At 43.4% G+C, this 22,383-nt stretch overlaps 2 protein-coding genes across 2 annotated transcripts; one reads left to right on the forward strand and one right to left on the reverse strand.

Moving 5' to 3' along the window:
* Positions 1 to 1,910: 1,910 nt before the first annotated feature.
* Positions 1,911 to 6,222, reverse strand: ALG2 (ALG2 alpha-1,3/1,6-mannosyltransferase). The gene is made up of 2 exons (XM_029201692.1): positions 5,864 to 6,222; positions 1,911 to 3,411 (listed from the first exon to the last, which is right to left on the reverse strand). Exons 1-2 carry the CDS (start codon positions 6,209 to 6,211, stop codon positions 2,509 to 2,511), a joined length of 1,251 nt encoding a protein of 416 aa, XP_029057525.1. The 5' UTR covers positions 6,212 to 6,222; the 3' UTR covers positions 1,911 to 2,508.
* Positions 6,223 to 6,361: 139 nt separating this feature from the next.
* On the forward strand, positions 6,362 to 13,984 carry SEC61B (SEC61 translocon beta subunit). The gene is made up of 4 exons (XM_029201693.1): positions 6,362 to 6,675; positions 6,873 to 6,970; positions 11,870 to 11,971; positions 13,699 to 13,984. The coding sequence occupies exons 1-4, from the start codon at positions 6,673 to 6,675 to the stop codon at positions 13,784 to 13,786; spliced, it is 291 nt and encodes a 96-aa protein (XP_029057526.1). The 5' UTR covers positions 6,362 to 6,672; the 3' UTR covers positions 13,787 to 13,984.
* The last annotated feature ends 8,399 nt before the right edge of the window (positions 13,985 to 22,383 follow it).

Here is a 22,383-nt window from a genome sequence, read left to right on the forward strand (position 1 = left end):
TTTGGAATCAAAGCCCTGAGATGCTGCCCATCCCTCCAGGCTGTGAGACACAGGCAACTGCTTAACCACACTCATCTCGAAAGGGAAGAGTACCGACACCTCATAGAACTGTTAGGATGACATGAGTTGTCTGATATGTGTCTCATGGCCCACAGTTAAGTGCCAGAAGAATTACTACTGTTAAGGTCCTGGACAGTTCACTTCAGTCTTCCATGCTTCTATTTCTCCTAACTTCACCTTAGTTCTGGAAGCTGTGAATACCTCCTATGGGCAAAGCTCCATCCTAGGTCCAAGATGCACCAGAGGCTGGAAGCTCAGGCAGGGCTTTGCATCCTTTCCAGATCTGTGGTCTCACTGTCACCTGCTGGGACCTCAGACAATGAAGGGAAGTTAAACTTAAGGCCCATGAACCCAGGTAGCCCATTTTGGAGGGATCTGCATAAAAATGGTCAAATAGGCAAAAGTTTTAGTGCTTGGAATGGGTAAGCATCAGTTATGGCTCAGCACATGACTGAGTCTGTCTGTCCTAAACCCAGTGGTCAGAGCCATCAGGACTTTCTGGAAAGGCTGCAATTCCCTGAGAAATACATGCACCAAGCCACAAAAGATGGGATGAGCTACTTTACTGGATGGCAAGCTTTCACGACGCCAAAGGAAAGAGAACTCAACTGAACTTTTCATTCCATAAAAGACTCAATAAACCTGACACTCTCATTTTAGTGAACTCCTTACTGGTACAGTCATTTCATTTCATTAAAATGCTCCTGCGAGAATCCAATCTTTCTAAATGTAATGAAATGTTAATGAATACTAAGTCTGACAACATTAAATTTGGTAGTGATTTAAACATTAATAAAATACTCCTGTGGTATAGACTGATGTGATAAATCACAACCTGAAACTTCATGCCCTAAAGAACCCCAAAGAACAACATAGTAGTGCAGTGCGGAACCACACGGAACATCGACAGTTAATTTTTGATAACCCTAAATTGCAAAATAGCTAGTATTTATACAGCCCATACTATATGCCAACTACTATTTTAAGTACTTTACATATATTATGGTAATCCATCACAACCACCCTATGAGGAAAGTACAAGAGTAGTTACTCCACTTTACAGATGAAGAAGCTGAGGCCCAGAGATTAAGCAATTTGCCCAAAGTCACACAAGCTGTTAGGCTCTCAAGTCTGTGCTCTTAGAGTTGATTAATGTGGAACCTTTGGCTAGTGATCTTTGCTATTTCTAAAAATGAATTTAGCTTTAAGGATATGTGAGAAAGTGCTTTATGTTTATTTGTGCTTAGACCAATAGGTAAATAATGAACTCTAAGACTGGTCAGTGCCACCAGAAGGTCAGAGAAAGTGGAAGGGGAAGGTCACTTCCAGTTCGGGAGCGGGGTGGAGGGTCAAGGAAAGCTTCACAGCAGTGGCATGAGGCAGGCCTTGAAGGATAAAAAGCACTTGTGTCGGGCTTCCCTGGTGGCACAGTGGTTGGGAGTCCGCCTGCTGACGCAGGGGGCATGGGTTCATGCCCCGGCTCGGGAAGATCCCGCGTGCCGCGGAGCGGCTGGGCCCGTGAGCCATGGCCGCTGAGCCTGCGCGTGCGGGGCCTGTGCTCCGGGGCGGGAGAGGCCACGGCAGTGAGGGGCCCGCGTACCGCAAAAAAAAAAAAAAAAAGCACTTGTGTCTTACACTTAGCAGGCGCTTACTTAATAAAACACAAATATTAATGAAGCTGATGACTCAGACAACACTAGGAAACAAACCCTAACCAAGATGCACGCTGCACACGTGACAACAGCCATTCATTCCAATATCCAGTTAACTCTAGTTTCTGATTCAGGCTGGGCTGTCTACAGTCCTAACACCACCACCATAGATCACAGAGGCCAAAATCTAGTATTTTGTCTCTTCCTATGATAAACATCATTTATTGTCATGTCTGTATGCAAAAACACAACAAATCATCTTTGTTAAAAAAAAAATACAAAGCATTCTTGCTATGGATCCAGGCAAAGGTATGACTAACAAAAATTTGCTAACAGAGGTCACTGAACACTGAGGTGGACTGATTCTGGAAACTACAGTAAGTGTCTTCTCATTACACTATGAAGCCAAATTAATCAACTTTGATGATGATACACTTAAGGTGTTAAAACCAAATAAGGCACAAAACAACTCAAAATTTATTCGTACAGCAACAATCTAGAGAACATATAATTAAAATATTCTGCTGAATGTGAAATTGTACCATATTTATATCTTAATCAACATTGGTAAGACTCAGAATTATTACAGCCTAAAAGATACTATTTTTTTCTAAAAAAGCAGACTGGGAGATATGGGGGTACAGGAAGGTGATTCAGATTTAAGATTCAAGTATGTTAAAAAAAAAATCTCTTCTGCCTTAGATACTAGGCTTTTTTTCTTTGGTTTCAAAACTGGGTCAACAATCTACAAATGTGATGTTAAGGAATACAGCATAAACACCTGAAAAAAATCTGACTATACCAGCAGCTTGGTGACATATTGGTAAAGCTGTTCTGTAAATGCTTCAGGGGAAAACTTCTCTTTCACCCTGGCTCTTCCGGCCAGTCCCATTGTGGCCTTTAAGGAAGGTTCATGGATGAACCTTTCTATTGCTTCTGAGAAGTCAACTGGGTCAGGCTCACACAGAAACCCTGTGACGCTGTGGACAATGGACTCCAAGGGCCCGCCTGAATTAACAGCAATGACTGGGCAGTGCATGTACATGGCCTCCAAGGGAACGATGCCAAAGTGCTCATTGCTTGGTGTGTAAAGCACACACATGCAGCCGTGGAGGAGTGAGATTTTCTGTTTGTCCGAGCAAGACCGAAGGAAAGTCACGTACTGGCCTAGGTCAGACTGCTGGACCATTTTCTTCAATTCCTGGTAGTGTTGTACATTCTCCAGGACTCTCTCATCATAACCACCTGCAATGATCAGATGAACTTTGTCCCAATCTTGGGATGACAATCTTCCACGCAGCTTTACTAGGGCTTCTAGTGCCAAAGTCAGATTTTTCTTCCTTTCATATCTGTTGATGGAGAGGAGTATGAATTTTTTCCCCTTGGGGACTATGTCATCAAGCTTTTCAAGAACAGCTGAATCAAAGCTGGTGATATTCAGAGATGGGTAGAGGACATCGGGGTCTATGTGAGACAGGGACTTGAACGTTTCCTTAAAAATGGCAGCTGTGAACTGGCTGTTGACCAAGATGCAGTCTGCCATGCCTGTGGTGTATTCCTCTACCCAGTCAATTGGGGCCCTGTATAGGCGCTTAATAAAAGAATCTCTCCTGGTGAGAAGCAGGTCTGGGAAGTGACAGTAAAACAGGATTTTCTTACGCCGTCTGGCCAGCTTGAACACTGGGATACAGGCAGACACCTAGCCAAAGCAAAAATCAACAGCAGATGAAGTGACTGGTCAACTAAACTTCAACCAAATCAAAGAAACAGATACCTACCCTGCCTGCCAGTCTGTGGGCCCTTCATGGGCAATGTGTGGTTCTGCGTTGTGTGTCCCCAGACTCTCACCTGGTACAATGCCTGGTATACAGAAAGCTGGCAGGCAGTTTCTGGATATGTGCTAAATATTTAAAGCTGCAAGTCCAGTGGTTTCCTCTAGAACAGCACTGTCCAATGGAAATAAAAATCTAGTCACTACACTAACAACTTCTTAAAGGTTAAATTAATTTTAATGTATTTTATCTAAGATACTATCACTTCAAAATGTAATTAATACTTAAAAAGTTGATGAGATCTTCTATTCTTTTTTTCTTTTTCACATTAAATCTTTAAAATCAGATGTGTATTTTACACTTACTGCACATCTCAGTTCAGACTAGCCACATTTCAAGTGCTCAATAGCCACCTATGGCTAGTGGCTACCTCACTGGACAGAGCCACTCCAGTATCTTCCTCGTCCTAAGGAAGTGAATGAATGAACTATAGTAGTTTAGAGTGTAGGCTCTGGAATCAAGATTGACAGGGTTTGAATTTCAGCTCTACTAGCTAGCTGTGTGACCATGACCAAGTAATATACCTCTCTCTCTGGGCCTCAGTTTCTTCTTCTGTAAATTGGTGACAATTTCAGTTTAAAAAAAAAACCCATACAGTTTTTGTCATTTTTAAATGCACTGGTGCATGTAAAACGTGTAAGAATTTAGCACACACTATGTGCTCAGTATTTATTGAAATGTTAACTATAATCATTACTAGAGACTTTCCTGTTGGGTAATCTTTACAAGTCAATCTCCGGCTCACTTAACACCTGAAAAAGGTGAGCTTTAGGGATATTGAGGGATTTATCCAAAGCTACTTAGAAAATAGCTGATATGGAACTTGAATCCAGGTCTCCCACTTCCAAGCTCGGTTTTTTCTCTATCCACTACAGTCTCAGCTGCCTCATGCTTACTAATTTTACACATGCAGGATATTTGGTAAATGTCCACGTTTCTCAAAAAGAAATAGCTTGTACACAAGCAAGGATGATCAAAAGCAACTCAGAAGTAATAATTAAAGAAATACAAATACAAACGTGATGCCATTTCCACCTATTAGTTTGGCAAAGATTAAAATGCTGATAACATCCAATGTGAACAAAAGCATGGAGTAACAGGCTCTATCACTGTGGGAGAGTAGAATGACAGAACAGTAGAATGACAGAAGACAAATTTGGCAAAAGCTATTGACATTTAAGATGTACAACTCTTTGACCTACCAATTTTGACCTACCAATTTTATTATTATGAATTTCAAAGGCTATGCTTGCAGAAGCACAAAAAAAAGGCATAAAGATGTTCATTACAACACTGATCTATTCACAAAAAACTGGTCACACTGATACTGTCCTTTAGCAGAAGAATGTATAAATGATGGTACAGTCAAACAAAAGCAAATTTTCCAGCCACTATGAAGAATGAAGTGAATCTCTAATATTGATATGTAAGGATGTCTCAAGTAAAAATTTTTGGTGAAAAAGAGCAAGTTGTCCAATAGTAGGTGTGCCATAATCCTAATTATTACAAATAAAATATGTCTATGAACAGACATCATATGCTGGTATAGCCACAGACCATTTCTGAAAGCATACAGAAGAAACTGTTAACAGTGGCTATCTTTAGGGAGTGGAACTGGAATGGGGCTTTTACATTCTAGTCTTTCTTATTATTTGAATTTTTAGTCCTGAGTAGGTGTTACTTTTTAAAATAAATATTTTTGGGGATAAAAAAACAAAACACAGAAAGAGTCTAGAATAGCTAGAGCCCAGATCCAGGTGGACATTATCTACCAAGGTAAAGAGCCTGGACTTTTCTCCAAAGACTAATGGGGAGCCATGTTAAAGTTTTAATAGAGACATGACATGTTTAGCTTAGGGTTTTATTAAACACATGACACTGCTGAGGAGCGGAGTGGCCTGACAGCAAATGCTACAGTGGGATGCATGTGGCTTGGAACTAGTGTTAAGAGAAATAATGCAAAACAGGGAAGACATACAAAACATGACTGAAGGCTGACTTCTAATGCTTGCGTTTCTTAGAGAGAGCACCAAGGCCCACATGCTTCAGAATCTCCCGATGATCCAGTGAAGATGCAGATTTCGGGGCCCCACCTCAGGGGCCCAGGATGTAAACACCTGAGAGTGGGGCCAAGCAATCTGCCACTTTAACGGGTCCACACTAAAGTTTGAGAACCACAGTCTCACTCCCACTTTGATCTCTCCAGATCAGTTCCGATCTTTCCGAACCACAGACAGGGAGAGGTCAGCAGAGGTCATGCGGCGCGCCCTCCGTAGTGAGAAAAAGAGGGGCGGCGAGGGCCGGTCGTGGCCACCTCACCTGGTCGCACACTACCACGTCGAACTCCTCGTCGCCAAGGAACAGCACGTACAGAGCCAGGAAGATCATGCGCACGTAGGCGCAGATAGCGGCGCCGCGGCCGCCCCAGCCCAGGCTGCGAGGCAGCCAGTCCCCGGCGCAGCGCACCGGCAGCTCCCTGCTCTCCGCGAAGCAGTGGCCGGGGTCGTAGTGCGCAGTCCAGATCTTCACGCTACATCCGCGCGTCCGCAGCGCCAGGGCTGCGTCTACAACCAGCCGCTCGGCGCCGCCCACACCCAGGTCCGGGTGCAGAAACAACACGGACGGTTTAGGACCCAGGTCCTCATCTTGGCCCTGCTCCTCCGCCATAGCCCGAGAGCCCCACCTTTACCTCTCACGCTTAAAGGCTTCCGCGCATGCTCCTTCCTCCAGCTTCCCAGATGGCCCAAGACGGGGACCGACCACGCCCCGCGGCGCGTGCGTCGGTTAGGTCACGTCAGCGCAAATCTGTAGGTGCCTAGTAACTGCCGAAGTAAATTTCTCGTCTCATCATGGCTAGATCCTCCCATTGGTTGAGACTGGACTCTAGGAAGGACGCTGTGATCCAAAGGAAAAATACATGAGGTCTGTAATTCCCATACAGCAGCTCACAGGGTCTCCTCTTGCAAAATTCCTACAGGCATATCGTAGGACAGCCCAGGCGTCCCTGGAGTCAGCGAGGACCCTGCCAGCAAGTCTGGGGGCGGGACCTGAGTCAGTCCCTCCGGCCGCCGGGCTCCGCCGTTTCTCCGCTGTCCACTTCAGCTTCCTGCCACCCTCCTGTCTCCAGCATGGTTTGTGGCCTCAGCCGTCCCTCCTTGTCCCGGCTTCTCCCAGGCGCCGAGATTCTTGCCTTACGCTTTGTCCTGCTTCCGCGGCTCCCTTGTTTTCCCCAACCCCCCGTGCATGTCCCGGTCTCGGCCGTCAGAGCCTGGGGTCTGGGGGCCGGCCGGCGGCGCTTACCAGTCTCTCTCCTTGTCTCCCTCTACAGCCTGGTCCGACCCCCAGTGGCACTAACGTGGGCTCTTCAGGGCGCTCTCCCAGCAAAGCAGTGGCCGCCCGGGCGGCGGGATCCACAGTCCGGCAGAGGTAAGGATCTTGCGACCCTCTCGGCTGTGGGCTCCGAGGGACAGGGCCCAAGAATTCGTTGGTCCTGAGAAGGAGATCCCGGGATGTTAAGATTCATAAGGGCAGAACGAGCTAGCTGCCTGTGATGTGACCGTAGGGGTAGTTAAAGACTTCTTGGTCTTTTGCGTCTCGAGAGGGAGGCAATATTTTCTTCGCATTGCTCAGCTTTGAGTACCACTCTTGAAAAAGGAAAGTTAAACTGGAGTAAGGTCATAGACAGCATTGAGAAAACCGATGTCATTAAAATGGTGTCTTTAGACCTGAGCTCTCCACTCACATTTCTATCTGGAAGTCCCATACACACTCGGTCTAACATGACTCGTCTAATGCGCAGCTCAGTCTTTCCTTTCACCTCAGCTCCCGCCGCCAATTATATCTCCCTACGTCCATAAAGCACTGCTGTAAACTCGTTCACTCAAAGCCAGAACTTCAGCGTCATCTTGGATTCTTTTAATGCTGTCTTTATCCAGTACGTTTATATTGTACATGAAGAACTTCTCATCTGTTTTTTCCTTCTCCATTTCTACTGCCTCAGTTTAACACTCAGTTTCTCACATCTAGAGAATTTTCTACCTAACTCGCCTCCTCTCCAGATCATTTCCACTCTAATGCATCTTCTGCTCTGATTCTGGCACACTGCTGGTTAGTTTCTTGTTGCTGAACTTAAACACGGTGGGGAGGGGGAGAGGGTTACCAAAGCTCTTGATGGTGGGTTTTTTTTTTCCCCCAGCCTAATCGCTTGTCTTCTCTCTCTCCTGTGATTCAGCAACAGTGAGCTTATTACTGTTTTCTGAACTCACTAGACACCCCCCCACCCCCACCCCCACCCCTCCGGCCATTTGTGTATATTCTCCAAGACTAGGCTCAGGGATTATTTCCTCTTGAGGCCTTCCCTGACTCCAAAGGCAACAGCAGCTACTAGTCTTCTCTTTTACTCCCAAGCATTTTGTTCATACCCTTCTAATAGCATTTATGTTTCCATGTTTATCTCCTTCATTAGACGTTGACAAAAACTGCCCATCAGCTCTATCCTACCATAAGGCTGACACAAGAAATGATGAGTGAGGGAAGGAATCAAGCCACCCTGTAATCTTGGGATTTTTTTGAAGGAACCAGTGGGGGTTTTATCTAGAGAGGAAAAGACCTTGAAGAGATAAACAAAAACTATTCTCAAGGATGTGAAGAGGGATGAGACTTCTCTTGTTGGCTACAGTAGGTAAATCTAAAACTGATGATTTGAACTTACATGAGACAGATTTCGTCTTAGAGCAAAAACAATTCCAGTAGAACTGTGAGAAATGCTAAGATGACCCTGAATGATTGTGAGTTCCCTGTCATCAAGATGTTCAAGGTAAGGCTGGGATGGACCAGCTGGGAAGTGTGTCAGGCTGTGGTGTAGGTTATTTGGGCTTGGGGTGCTGTCTTGTTCCCACCCTGGATTTCAGAGATTCTTTGTGCTGGAATGGAAAACCTGTCCTATCGGTACAGTTCCTTGGGGAGTGGGTCTAGTTAAGGAGAACTGGTAACACTGTGGCAGAGAAATTTGATCATCTGAAAACTCTTAAAAAAAAGAGAAATCATGTGTTTATCAAATAAATGAAACAAGTATTTACTTAATAAAATTGAAATAACTGCTGCACAAGTGAAATGGAGAAACAAACATTTGAGGACAGATGGAGCTTATCAAGTTGGGGGTGTTGATGTCTTTTAGAATTCACTACCGCTGGGGCCAGTGTAACTCAACAGACCATGGTTGTATGTACTGAGAGACCCTACAGAGTTCCCATCTAGAATCTTGGCACTCTTCTAAGTGTTACTTCCTGAGTGTAATGTAATAGGTATTGACTGTTCAAGAATATATTCCCTCTTTGTGAGTCTGTAAGAAAAAGTTGAAGCTAACAGTTAATAATAGTGCTGTGGATTATGTAGTCCACAGATTTGCACTCTGTCTCCATGTTCAATGAGGTAATAGAAGTAGAACCTTGAGAAGTAACTATGGGATTTAAGGTCAGGCCAGGGTTGGAGTCCTTGCTGTGTTACCACAGTATAAACGGAAGTTGCTAGGATGAAAAGGAGCAATAACACATTGTAAACTGTAAAGCCTTAAAATGCTTCAGTGTTCAGGATTTTTTGTTTTTGAATTTCTTTTTATACAGCAGGTTCTTAGTTTCTGTTTTATACGTATTAGTGTATACATGTCAATCCCAATCTCCCAATTCATCACAGCACACCCCCCCCACGCTTTCCCCCCTTGGTGTCCGTACATTTGTTCTCTACATCTGTGTCTCTATTTCTGCCTTGCAGACTGGCTCATCTGCACCATTTTTCTAGATTTCACATATATGCATTAATATACGATATTTGTTTTTCTCTTTCTGACTTCACTCTGTATGACAGTCTCTAGTGTTCAGGATTAATGGGAATCAGGCATAGTAAGGTGATGGACTAGCTGGGGTATTAAGGAAGTCATCAAATAGTTATTGAGGGTACATGCCAGGCACTGTTCCAGTCATGAGGCTGTATCTGTGGACAAGCTAGTCAGGGTTTGACCTCATGAACCTTGTATTCCAATGTAAGAGACCATAAACAAGGCAAATAAATAGATAATTTCAGGCAGTAAGGCCAAGAAGAAAAATAAAGTTGTGTGGAGACTAGAGGGTGGGTGAGGATAGGGTGTTCAGAGTAGGTGACAGGTGAGTAGAGACCTAAAAGAGACAAGGGAGCAAATTATGCAATGGTCCGGGGAGGAATAGGCTTCCTAGACAGGAATAGTTAAGTGTAAAGACTCTGAGGTGGGAATGAGCTTGGCTTCTTTGAGGAACAGCCAGAAGACCACCATGTTAGAACAAAGTATGTTCAAGGTTGGTTATGAAAACCATTGCGTTAGGGTATAGGAGGAGGGAGCAGTTACACAGTGGCCAGAAAGAAAGGGTAAAATAGACCCCAAAAAGAAATTTAGGAGATTAAAATGGGCTCTGTTAACTTCTACCTAGCTTCCCGGTAGGGGGGATGGGAGGTATTTTGAGTACATTTTTGGTATTTCTAGGTGGCCTGAATCCTCTGCTATGTCTGTGTGCCAGCAGATGTAAGAAATCTTCAAAGAGCACAGACTGATTCCTTGGGGGCTCCTGGAGATTTTGAAGACAGGAACTGGAGTTGGGTGGGTGTGGGAATAGTAGAAAGTACCTGGGTCCTAGTCTTGGCTCAGCCGATGACTTCTTATGTCCACACTGGGTTTATCATCTAGCTCAAGTTCCTTTTTATGAACGAGGAAAATTTCACGTACCTACTCCACCAATTAGATGATGTGTATCTGTGTGTGTGAAAGCTCTTGTAAGTGTATGAATTACTCTGTAAATCCCTGTACAGTTTACAATCAGTTTTCCCATAGAAACAGTCATACAGATGGAGTTAGAAGTTCCCAGGTGACCATGTAGCCCATAATTAATGTGTCTGAAATGTAATCTTTTTAGTACAGTACATCAAAATCATCGTTTGACACTAATTGTTTTTAGATTTCTAGCATGAACACAGCTCTTTTTGCTGGAGCCCACACTGGAACTGGGACTCCACTCTCCCACTCCATGCAGCAGGGCAGGTTCCCTGAGCTCTAGGCCAGTGCTTCTTGCATTCAGAGTGTGGAATCAAGTCTGTGGTAGGGTGAGGTGGGGATTAGGAACCAGAGTTGGGAGGCAAGAAGAGACGGTGGGGACAGGGTATTCACTTTTGGTTTCTCCCTGTATGCCCGTCTATTTTCAAAAATCCAGAACCAGCAGTCCACGGATAACTGGAATGGGATTTTGAGGGAGGGTGTGTTGGGATTCGGTTAATGGCGAGGGGTGGTGACGGGACAGGGCTTTCTCTCTCTTCCTTTCCCCTTCCCTAGAATTTCTGAGTTGGTGATAAATGAGCTGAAGGTTTCTTCTGACCTGTCTCATACTTACTACTTATTTTTACGTGGTACCAGTTTTGCACTGAGGGGAAATGAGAAGTGGGATTGGAGGAGTGCTGTGTGGGAGAATAGCTGTTGGGGAGGGTTTCCTAGTGACCGAGGAGAGGAGGGAAAGGATTCCCTGGCTTGCTTCCTGGTCAGTGGCATTAGTGCTGTTCGCTGCTTCTGTGTGCCAGGGCTGCCTGCACCACACAGCTCACTTCACAAGCCTTGATCCCCTTGTGAGGGACAAGTTCTGGTTGGGTGTTTCCTGCATTTTTTTCACATCCTACCTCTGTCCAGGATCTATAGTCAGTATATCAAAATAATGAAAACAGATTGCAAAATAATTTTTCATAAAATATATACTCTGTTTTGAGACTTGGATTACAATTACAACTTATGTTTTTTGTCTTTTTTGTAGAAAATACAGTAATTTAAAAACATTTTAAAGTAGTCATTTAAAAATCAGGTAATAGGGATTCAGGGTATTTTTAAGCAGGAGTTTTTTACTTGACTTCACAAAAATACATGTGAAGTGAAACTGAAGTGCACTGTCCAAATGAGGTACCCATATGTGTGAGCAAGTGGATGGGCTCAAGTCAGAACTGGGTCCACAGCCGAGCGTGGCTGCCTGTTGGCTATGTGGTCTTCGGCACTTTGCCTAACCTTTTATGAGCCTCATTTTCCTCATTTATAAAACGGAGATGGTAAGTACTTTTCTGGGTTATTGTATGCATCAGTGTATGGTGGGTACTCAGTTCTCAGCGGTTATGATCAGTGGAGTAAAAGCCAGCAAAAGCAAGGAGGTATTAGCAAAGAAAAAGTTGATGTTTTGGTTCTTTACCAGTGTAACGGTAGCATATGTTATAATGCTCTGATAAGGGTTTCCAAGAAAAGGCCATTTGTCACATTTTTTCTCTTCACAGGAAAAATGCCAGCTGTGGAACGAGGAGCGCAGGCCGCACGACCTCAGCAGGCACTGGGGGGATGTGGCGATTCTACACAGAAGATTCACCGGGGCTCAAAGTGTAAGTCCTGGGAGCAGACCTTGTGTTTCTGTCCAGAATCACAGAGCCCTTTGGCAGCACTCTGTCTCTGCCACCAGTGGTGTTTGCTTTGATGAGATTTGTAATACACAGCAGCTTCCTTTGTGCCGGGTGGGCGGGGTCTGGTTTGTCCATCTAGCAGCCAATTAGTTTAGGGCCTGGAATGACATCTGTTTATGGTTTGAGTGAAAGCAAGGGAACATCTTCATGTAGCTCTGTTAGAATAAATGATGGGAATAGAGAGAACTGGAGGGAAAACGGTTTAATTAGGAGTTAGAATTTTTTTTCAGGTTGATAATAGTAGCATTTCCTGAGAGCTTACTAGAAGCCTACACCGTGTGTGTGTTAATGTATTTAATACCTCAGCAACCCTATGAGAGAGGTGCTGTGATTATCCCCACTTTACAGACGAGGCAAATGATGTTTGGAGAAGGTGAGTCACAGGGCCACAGTCATAGCTTGTGAGGGACCGAGTTGGTTTCCAGACTCCCTCCAGCGCTTGGGCCCTCAGCGCTGCACTGTCGGCTTTATGCTTTATGGCTGATGTTACCTAACGGCGCTTTAAAGTAGGGCAGTATGATCCAGCGCGTCGTGACGACGGTCTCTTCCTAGGTACTTTTAAGTTTGTTTACTCCCATAATTGTACAAATTTTGGAAGGACAAAATAGTGTAGCAGGACTTGGATCTCCGTGCATTGATTATTGTCCACTAGTGGACTCTTGTTACCGCCTGCTCTGCTGGGTTACTCTACTGCCCAAATTATAAAGATTCCTGGGGTCTTTTCCTGTGTCCACCCCCAGGTGTACCTGGGAGGTGAAGTGACATCTTGAATTCTCCAAAACTGTTGTTGGCAAGAGGAGTCAAAAAGACGAGGCCTTTGACTGACATCAGCATTGACAGGTTGTGTAAAATCAAGGAGTTCTAACTTTAAGAAACCCAAGTACTAATTCTCAACCTGGAAAGCATTTGATTTAGGGAAGGGCTGATGAGTAAAATCTACTTCCTTTCTACAGTAAACTAAATATAAATCAAACTTAATTAATGTTGCCTAGAATGTTTGCTCCCCTAAATATGGGAACCTTAAAGCAGTAAAATGAGCACTATGTGTGGAATCAGAAAACCTGAGTTCAGATCCCTCCTTTCCATTCTGGCTCTGTGTTCTTAGGCTCTGTGTTCTCATTTCATAACATTAATATTCGTTTCACCTGTGTCTTGAGCTTGTTAATCATATGGGATCATATATTTGAAAATGCTTCATAACTTATAATGGGATATTCATCTTTGTTATGCCAAGTTTATTGTAGTTAGATGATGAAGGTGGTCTTTATTAATTTGAAATAATAGTTTGGTAATTGGATCATTTGCACTTAAAGAGTTTAGGAAATTTTTTAAATTACTTTTTATTATGGAGAATATCAAATGCACGAAATTAAAGAGACTAGTGTCTCTAAGACATTAGACCCTTTTTTTGTATATATTTTAGTATGTTTCATTAAAAGATAAGGATTCCTCCTTTCTAAATAACCGCAATGCTGTCACCCTCAAAATATCCACAATAATAATTTTTGGAATATTTTTAAATGTTGTAAATAATATTCTTCTATGGATCTTAGGTGCTTTCCCCTACCTTTTCCCCTAGGCAGTCTTTAATATTACAAATATATTAATGTATTATTACTGAAACTAAGCCTGCCTTTTCTTATTTTCAGTGGCCCTGTTCCAGTATTGGTTATGAGTCTTCTGTTCATCGCTTCTGTATTTATGTTGCACATTTGGGGCAAGTACACTCGTTCATAGATTCCGCTACATCCATCTGTCTGTCATCTGAAGAAGAAAGGAAAAAAACCCCAACATATCTTGGACCAAAAGCATAGTGATTTTCTGTTCATGAGAAAGAAATTTTCTGTAAGCTTACTGTTTTACAGGGAACTTAATGAAAACTGATTTTAAGGAATCATTTTTTTCCTGTGGCTAATAAACTTTTAAATTCATAAACCAAGTCTCATTGCTTATGCCTGGCTGCTAGGGCCCTTAGTCTCTCTACCTTTAGATTTACAAGTAAATATGCAGAAAGCATTTTGTGGAGATTGTTTTTTTGGTTGGATTGACAGTTTCTTATATGACCATGTAGTCATTCAAATGCACGATACTGTCAGTGGCCCTGGCTTGTTTTCTTCTAGGTATCTCTGTCTTGGTCATTGTTCTTTTGGGTGTTCTGTGGTTTTCAAGGAGTGTGCCTATGACTCCATCAGGCAGATCTGTGTTCAAAGGCAGCTGGTACCCAGCGGAATCGTCATAGAAATCGTCCAGAAATCTTGGATGAAATGTTCGCTCATTCTATTCTTTGTCTCTAAAACCATACATAATATTTTTGCCTCTTCTTTCTGTCAGTTCTTAATTCTGTGGGTGTAGATGAGGGGTTTCAATCTATTTGTCACTTGTTGCTAAACCCCTTTTGAAAGAATTCATTTGATAAATTGGATTTCTTATATAAAATTTTGTTTTCATTTTGGAAATTAAAGACCTTAATAATCAGTGTGAGATACCATTTCTAAACTGAGTTGATATAATTCCAACCAAAAATAAAAATGTTTGAAGTTTCACTTAGCTTATGCTGCCTTCTGGGTATGAGCATTCACTTTTTGGTAGACCACAGGAAATACCAAGAATAGCTCAAAGGTGCGCACTCCAGGAGTCTAGGACTCTAAGCCACAATTTTTAAAGATTGAGATCCATTTAAAACGCCCTAGTTGTCCAGCAGAATCACAAAATGATGAAGAGGTGTATTAGTTTAAAAAAATCAATAATTTGGAAAACATCTTTCTCTAAGCCTATTAAAAAAAACTTCTACAACAGTTTCATAAGTGTTTTCTTAAATCCTGGCTGAAAAGTAATTTTAGGTCCAAAGTGCCAAATCTAAGTGGTGAAAGTATGTATCTTTAAAAATGATTTCCTACGGCAATATATGGGTGAGTGTGCTCTTGTAAATCCTAACAGATGGCAAATTATTGGGGGAAAAATGATGAAAAACTGGTTCCCTTTGATCTTGGGAATTGATTATTGCATGAAATAAGTATCTTCATTTTGAAAGTCAGAGGAAAAAGTCTCAATTTTCATTTGGAAGAAATTAAAGATGATAGTATCTATAATAGAATTTTTTTTCTGATATTCATGTTGACAATACTAATAACAGTTAAAAGTTACACATTTAATTTGGAAAAGAAATCTGCTCCTCTTTAGGAGGGGTCTGTTTTTCTTTGGGGGAGAAGCTCACTTGGAGCCATTTGGTTGTAAGGGGAGCACTCTTCACTGCACAGTGCTGCTGTTAGCCTCCTCTGCTTAGCAGTGGTCTCTAGTGGACTGATTGCTGAAAGTCACTGACTTTTCTGAGCTAGTGGTTTATAAGAAAATGCTAGTTTTCAGTGGCAGAGCAAGATGCTTCATTCAGCAGAAGGAAAATTGGGGGTTGGGCATAAAAATGTACAACATTTATTATGTAGCTGTTTTTGGCTCTGATGAGACAATGCTAATACCATAGCTGAGAGTCTTAGTGTTCAAGCTGTTCCTTTCTCTCTCTTTTTCTTTTTTTCCAATTTTTAAAAATTGTAAAATACACATAACATAAAAAGTACCATGTTGGCAGTTTTTAAACTGTGCAAGTCAGTGGTATTGAATACATTCAGATTTTTGTGCAGCCGTCACCACTATCCATCTCCAGATCTCTTTTTCATCTTGCAAAACTGAAATTCTAAGCCCAGTAAATAGTAACTCTACTCCCCCTCCCCCTTCCCCTCAGCCCCTGGCAACCACCATTCTACTTTCTGTCTCTATGAATTTGACTTTCTAAGTACCTCATATGAGTAGAACCATATAATATTTTTTCCTTTTGTGACTGATTCATTCCACTTAGCATAATGTCCTCAAGATTCATCTATGTTTTAGCATATGTCAGAATTTCCTTCCTTTTTAAGGAATAATATTCCACTTATGTATGTATCACATTTTATGTTCCTTTCTTTTTAAATAGGGATTCCTAGACTGTTGTTTCCTAGGGGATCATGAGCCATTTATAGTAATTTCAAAAACTTAACAAATTAGACCTTGACCTGCATTGAGGCTACCTTGGCCCAAAGAATCCTCAAGCTCCCTTGACTATGGGCTAAAATCTAGCCATTACTGAATGGACACAGCCAGCACATGCTGAATAGAAGCTCTAAGTGATTAAAACTGGGAAAGTGAATTACATTGTAACTGCAATTTGAGCTGAGCCTTATAAGTCACTGGGGAACAACCATATTAGGGAAAGCGCCCAAGAGTCCCTGAGGCTAGTGAGGGATGGAAAGACTAAGATCTCTGGGCCCAACAGTGCCTTGAACACATTCCAGTAAAAGAGTAGACGAGAAAAGATCTATTCCTGGGAGAGGCGAAACACGTTATATACCTTCTGTTTTCACACCTGTCCTAGTCTAGACTCCACTTTTTTTTCCAGGTGCTAATGTCCTCATAGGAAGAATTGAAAAAAAAACTTCTGAAATGCAAATGTTGGCATCAAGTTAAAATGGATGAAAATGTCTACAAAGCTGGCTTCATTCAACAGGAAATACTGTACAGTATGTGGTGTTCCTATGCACAGGAACTCCAGAGCTGCACTGCCCCTCCCCTCAAGTGCTGCAGGAGGAGAGTTCCGGCCAGGACCAAGTTTTTGCACAGGCTCCGGATGCGCAGGCTCAGCGGCCATGGCTCACGGTCCCAGCCACTCCGCGGTATGTGGGATCTTCCCGGACCAGGGTGCGAACCCATGTCCCCTGCATCGGCAGGCGGACTCTCAACCACTGCGCCACCAGGGAAGCCCCCAGGACCAAGTTTGTTTGACTCTCCTAGGAGGTCTAAACTTACTGCACTTACGACCCCATCTTCCAGGCTTGGAAGTGTTTCTGACCTGGGTTCAACTGCTCGCCCTGCCATTTACCAGTTGTGAGATCATGGGTGTCTCACCTCTGTTTTTTGGGTCTCATTTTCCTTAGCTGTAAATGACTATAGATATGATAATTCCCACCAAATAGGAAGACTAAATGAAAAGAAAGATCCAAGAGTTGCTTTGTTAATTAGCTAAGAGTTAACACGTGCTTATTCTCAGTAATTTTGGAGATGTAGGTTTCTTGTTAAATCAACAACCTAATGAGGAATTTACTATTTGCCCCATTTTACACAAGAGGAAACTGAAGTTTAAACCACTCAGCTTATAAGTGGAAGGGCTGGGATTTAACTCCAGATCTCTGACTTACCCACTGGAGTCACATAGATAGGATTATTAAGTATTTGGGTTGAGGGCTAGGGAAGGGTGTCACAACCATAGAGCTTGCACGCAGAGCTTTAAAAATAACACAACTGCAAGAAAAGCGCCATCATTTGGTGTACTCCAGACATTACATAGCTTCAGTTTGAGGTTTTGGTTCCGCAGAAAGAATTGGTTTCTCTATTTCAGTTCTGAGCTTTGTTCAGTCTATGTAACTCTTGTGTTTGTAGAGAAAGTGTAGTTGTTTATTCATTCAACAAACACTGATTACCGTGTGATATGCTTTTCTGCTGGGGTTTTAGAAATGACCTGGTGAGGTGACTCATTGCTTAAAAAGGCTAGGCATTTGGATGTTAGGATCCTAGTCCCACTTGGGGCTACTGGGGCTACAAGTCCTACATAACTGTTGATTATGGAGAAACCAGGCAGGGACCCCCCTCAAGGGCCCCTCAACTATTGGTGAAATCAGTAGTTGGGACCACAGTTTAAGAACCAGTATGCTCATGATGTGTGGGCAATGGTGCCAGGGATTGCAAAACTGGAACTACCTTCCAGGAAATCTATACTGTATGGCCACATGTATAACAGAGGAAGACCGGGGAACCCTGGGATACTCTAGCTGGAAGGGCTGAGAGTTCACTGTGTTCTCCCCATTGTACAACAGAGTTCTGGGGCCCTAGAGAGGAGGGGCTTGCCCAAGACTGTGCAGCAAGTCTGTAGTAGAGCAGAGGCCAGAACCAGGCTTCCTGTTTCCAGGCCAGGGCTCCACCTCCGAACTGCACTGTGAGCGCTATTTGGGGCCTCTGCATAACCCAGCAGACCTCTCTGGAGGCTAGACTCTGGAACGAGGTAAACCAAGTGATGGGCTTTGCTCAGTGGACAGTGTTAATGAAAGGGAGAGGAGTAAAAGCAGCAAGGTTAGCTAGTAAAAATAAAATGAATAATGTTAGTAAATTTAGGAGAAAGTCAACGAGTTCCTAAGACTTGACGGAGAGACAAAATAGGGAGAAGCAGCCAGCAGAACTGCACTGTTTTGCACTCTTGTGACCACAAATGTTAGGTGAGCCAAGAACACAGCGAGACTGACCAACCAGGGTTAAAGTAAAGGCTAAACTTTTAAATACTATTCCTGGCCGCTCTGGCAACTAGGTCTCCTTCCCATGCTAAAGATAAAATAAAACATGCAAATTAACTGAATAGAAATCAAAGGTGTAGACATAAACAGTCTAGATCACTCCATTTGGGTAAAGGGCTGGAAGTTTGTACCTCACAAAGCAAATGAAGACACGAGAAGAACTTGAATTACACATAAGAGGGTTAAATTAGCCCTGCGAAGTACTTGTTTTCCTCCCTATCAACGCTGGTCATAGGCGATGCAGATGGTAAATCCTGTTCTTGCCTGTCCCTATGGTCTCAAGCTGTTCTAACAGACAGTAGTTGCTGGGAAGAAAACGGAAGCTCATTCTCCCAGGGCCCTATCTAAACTGGTTTGGGCTGTAGAATTTAAACAGGGGTTCTCAAAGTTTAGCATGCACTGGAATCACCTCAGTATAATCTGCTTCTGCTCCATGGCAGATCTGGCTAGCCCCAGACTGGGCGTCCCAGCTCTCTAAAACACAAGTCACACAGTGGGGTTTATTCCCGGCCCATCTCAGGTACAAGTGTGTTAATTTTGTCCCCCTTTCTCTCTGAAGCTTTAACTATGGTGCTATTTGTTCTGAAGTCTCTGCACTGCATCTGGGGAAATCCACCTGCCTTGCGTGGCTTTGCATTTTGTGTATTTGTGACCTGGTGGTACGCACGGTCAGCTGGCAGTGGAGTGGAAGGCCCTGAGAGCCTGCAGAGCCCTGGTTCTCCCTTCAGTTCTCTTTGACTCAAGGCAGTACCTCTTTTCAGAGAGCATGTGCTGCCTGAATGAGCAAAACAAACTCTTGTCAGACTTCCTTTTGTGGTAGCCTTGCTGCACTGAAACCTTCCGTCAGCTCCAGGAAGCAGTAAAAACATGAAAGGTGTTGCAAGTCTTTCACGACTGTGCTGGCAGGGATTCCCTTACTGGGTGGGCCATTAGATACTGGCTTGGCACTCCCCCACGTCTGTCCATCCAGATGGTGTAAAAGGCTCTAGCCGGCACACGTCCCACCGTGGGAGAGCTGTCGGGTCCACCAGACTTGCGAACACTTCTATGAGACCCAAGTGATGGTGGGAGGGGCCAGCAAACATTTGCAGTGATGTGTGCATATCCTTTGCACTTCTTGTTGGTGCGTTTAGTAAACCGAAATTAAAGGAAATTTAGGTGAGTGGTGAGCTGTCATTCTCACCGATCTCTGAACCTGGTGCAGGCCTGATGGTCTGACCTTGCTCACTGCTCTTCCTCTTTTCCTCCTTCCCATTCCCCTCCTCCTCCTTTTCTTTTCGTTTTCTTCTTTCTCCTCTTCCCTTGACCCTCCACCTCCCTTCTACCCTCCCATTACTCTCTTCTGTTCTACACAGCTTGAATATTCCTGGGCTATTGTTTGTACAATAAACTGTGCAAAGAAACACAATCCTCCAATGAAAGTTATTTAAAAGTAATTCTGATTTTCACTTACATTTTCCCAAGTTGCTATGGGTTGAATTGTGTGCTCCAAAATTTATATATTGAAGTCCTAAGCCCTAATACCTCAGGATGTGACCTTATTTGGAGATGAGGTCTTTACAGAGGTAATTAAGTTAAACTGAGACATTAGCATAGTCCCTAATCTGATATGAACTGCATCCTTCTAAGAAGGAGAAGTTTGGACACAGGCAGCCATACAGGGAGAACACCTTGTGAACTTGAGGACATCCATCTACAAGCCAAGGAGAGAGGCCTGGAACAGGCTCTTTTCCTCATAGCCTTCAGACGGAACCAAACCTGTCAGCACCTCGACTTTGGACTTCTACCCTCCAGAACTGTGAGGCAATATGTTTCTATCATTTAAGCTGCCCCGTTTGTGGTATTTGTTATGGCAGCCCTAGCAAACCAATACATACTAAAAGGGAAGCTAGTCCGTAATTCTCAGCAATGTTTTTAACCACCACCCTCCCTCCTGTCTTCCTAGTTCTCTCACATCTGCAGCAGCTGTGGTACCTCTTGATCTCTAAACTCCAGAAACCCTTCCCCACCACTAGCTTGAATGACTTCTATTTTTCTAACACCTCTCCTGCTGAGCAAGAAATCAGCAAACTTTGATTCATTGCTCTGGTAACTTAACCTTGAGAAAGGTGGTGCCCCAAATTGGAAACACAAGCATTTTGGGTCACTGGAAGTGGATAGCCTTAGTGTAAGTGTAAATATGGCCTATTTCATGCACAAGGTGAGCACGATTTCTATTTGGATTGTTTAGTCCAGAGACTTGTTTATGTCATGGTGAACTGAGAAAACCCCAGTGTTCTGACTCAAGACCAAGAAGACCTTGGTTGGTGGTAAATTATTGGCAGGGAATTTGGTAGTGACCAGAGCTTGTTTAGCAGAGTGGATGGCGTTCATACAGTAACCATAAGCCTGGACCAGTGAAGGCCTGGCACACCTAGCTAGGATTTGAGGGTATATACAGCAGCTTGGGTGTCCAGATTCAAGTTTTCACTTATGTGTATTATCCTTGCATTCCTAGAATGAGCTCCACTCTGTCACTGTAATAAAAAGAGTTAACATAGCAGGCTGAACACTGCTATTTTTAGAGGTTGGCCCCTGGCTGGTGGTCTGCAGACTTGGCATTTAAGGCTGATTGATGATGTGATTTCTCCTGTACACGAGCTTTCCTTCTGAGAGTCTGGAATTTTGGTAGTTGTGCCTAGGCAACCACTGCCAATAAAATCTTTGGGCACTGAGTCTTTAATGGGCTTTCTGGGCAGAAACATCGCACACATGGTTGCATTCTTCGCTGCTAGAGAAAGGATCATGCTTGATGTGTCCCTCACAGGAAGGAAAGAGTATAGGAAGCCTGCATGGATTTCTCCAGAACTCACCTGTGTCTTTTTCCTTCCATGATCCTATTTTGTATCCTTTTACTGTAATAAACCTGAGCCATGCTGTGAGTACAACTATGTGCTCAGTCCTGTGAGTCATTCTAGAAAATCAACGAACACGTGGGTGGTCTTGGGGAATCCCTGAAAGGGTCACGGTGTTTTACTTTTTAATGTGTTGTTGCGTTGTGTCTGCTAATATTTTATGTTTTCTTTATTGATATTGTTCAGTTCAACTCCCATTTATCAAGCTTTTCTTCATGCACATTGTTCTACACATTGACATATAGCAACTTCTTTAATCTTTTGAGGTGCCCAGGACAGCTCATTTTATAGGTGAGAAAGCTGAGGCCCACAGAGATGGAGTGACTCACTCAGAGTCATGGAGCTCCTGACTGCACAGCAGAGCTGGGAACCAGGGCTATCTGCCTCTATGTTAGTGTGACCAGCAGTCCCAGTTTGCCCTCGACTGAGGGTTTCCTAGAGCATGGCACTCTGAGTACTAAAACTGCAACGGTCCTGGGCAAAATCAGGACACCTGGTCACCCTACTTCAAGTCCACAGCTTTTTTAATACTTTATCCAACTAGATACTTCTATTTTCCTGAGGGAGAGCTTGTCCCCATTAGGAGGTGGCCTATTTAGACCCAAATTGGAAGAGCCAGACACCTGGTCTCTCAAGGAGACCAATTTCCAAAGACCTTGCCTTAGTGCCAAACACTCTGCACCTCCCAACCCGCCTTGCTCAGTCTGCTCTTTCTTCTTCTCCACCAAATGCACCGCCCATCTCTGCCCACCACATTTTTCAGCATTACTGGTTTTAATTTCCTGCACCATCCCCTTTGCAAAAACTTCTTTCCTGATTTAATTACTATTTCTCTTAATTAAATTTCATTCTCTCGATTGTCGTTAAACTCCTGAAGTTGTTTCTCCAACGAATTTAACAGTGAGGCCCTGTGCTTAGAGATTAATTGTCGTCATTTTTCCCTCAAACACAGGTACTTTCTTACTTCTCTTCAATTATCTGTGGGCAAAAGGAAAGTGACCATCCTTCTTCCCAGGGCCTCTCTGAGAACAAACACCGCTGGGGGCTGCCGTGAGAGAGAGAGAGAGAG

Source organism: Monodon monoceros, unplaced genomic scaffold (genome assembly GCF_005190385.1).
Source record: "Monodon monoceros isolate NGI ecotype Baffin Bay Population unplaced genomic scaffold, NGI_Narwhal_1 Super_Scaffold_5, whole genome shotgun sequence".
NCBI lineage: Eukaryota > Metazoa > Chordata > Mammalia > Artiodactyla > Monodontidae > Monodon > Monodon monoceros.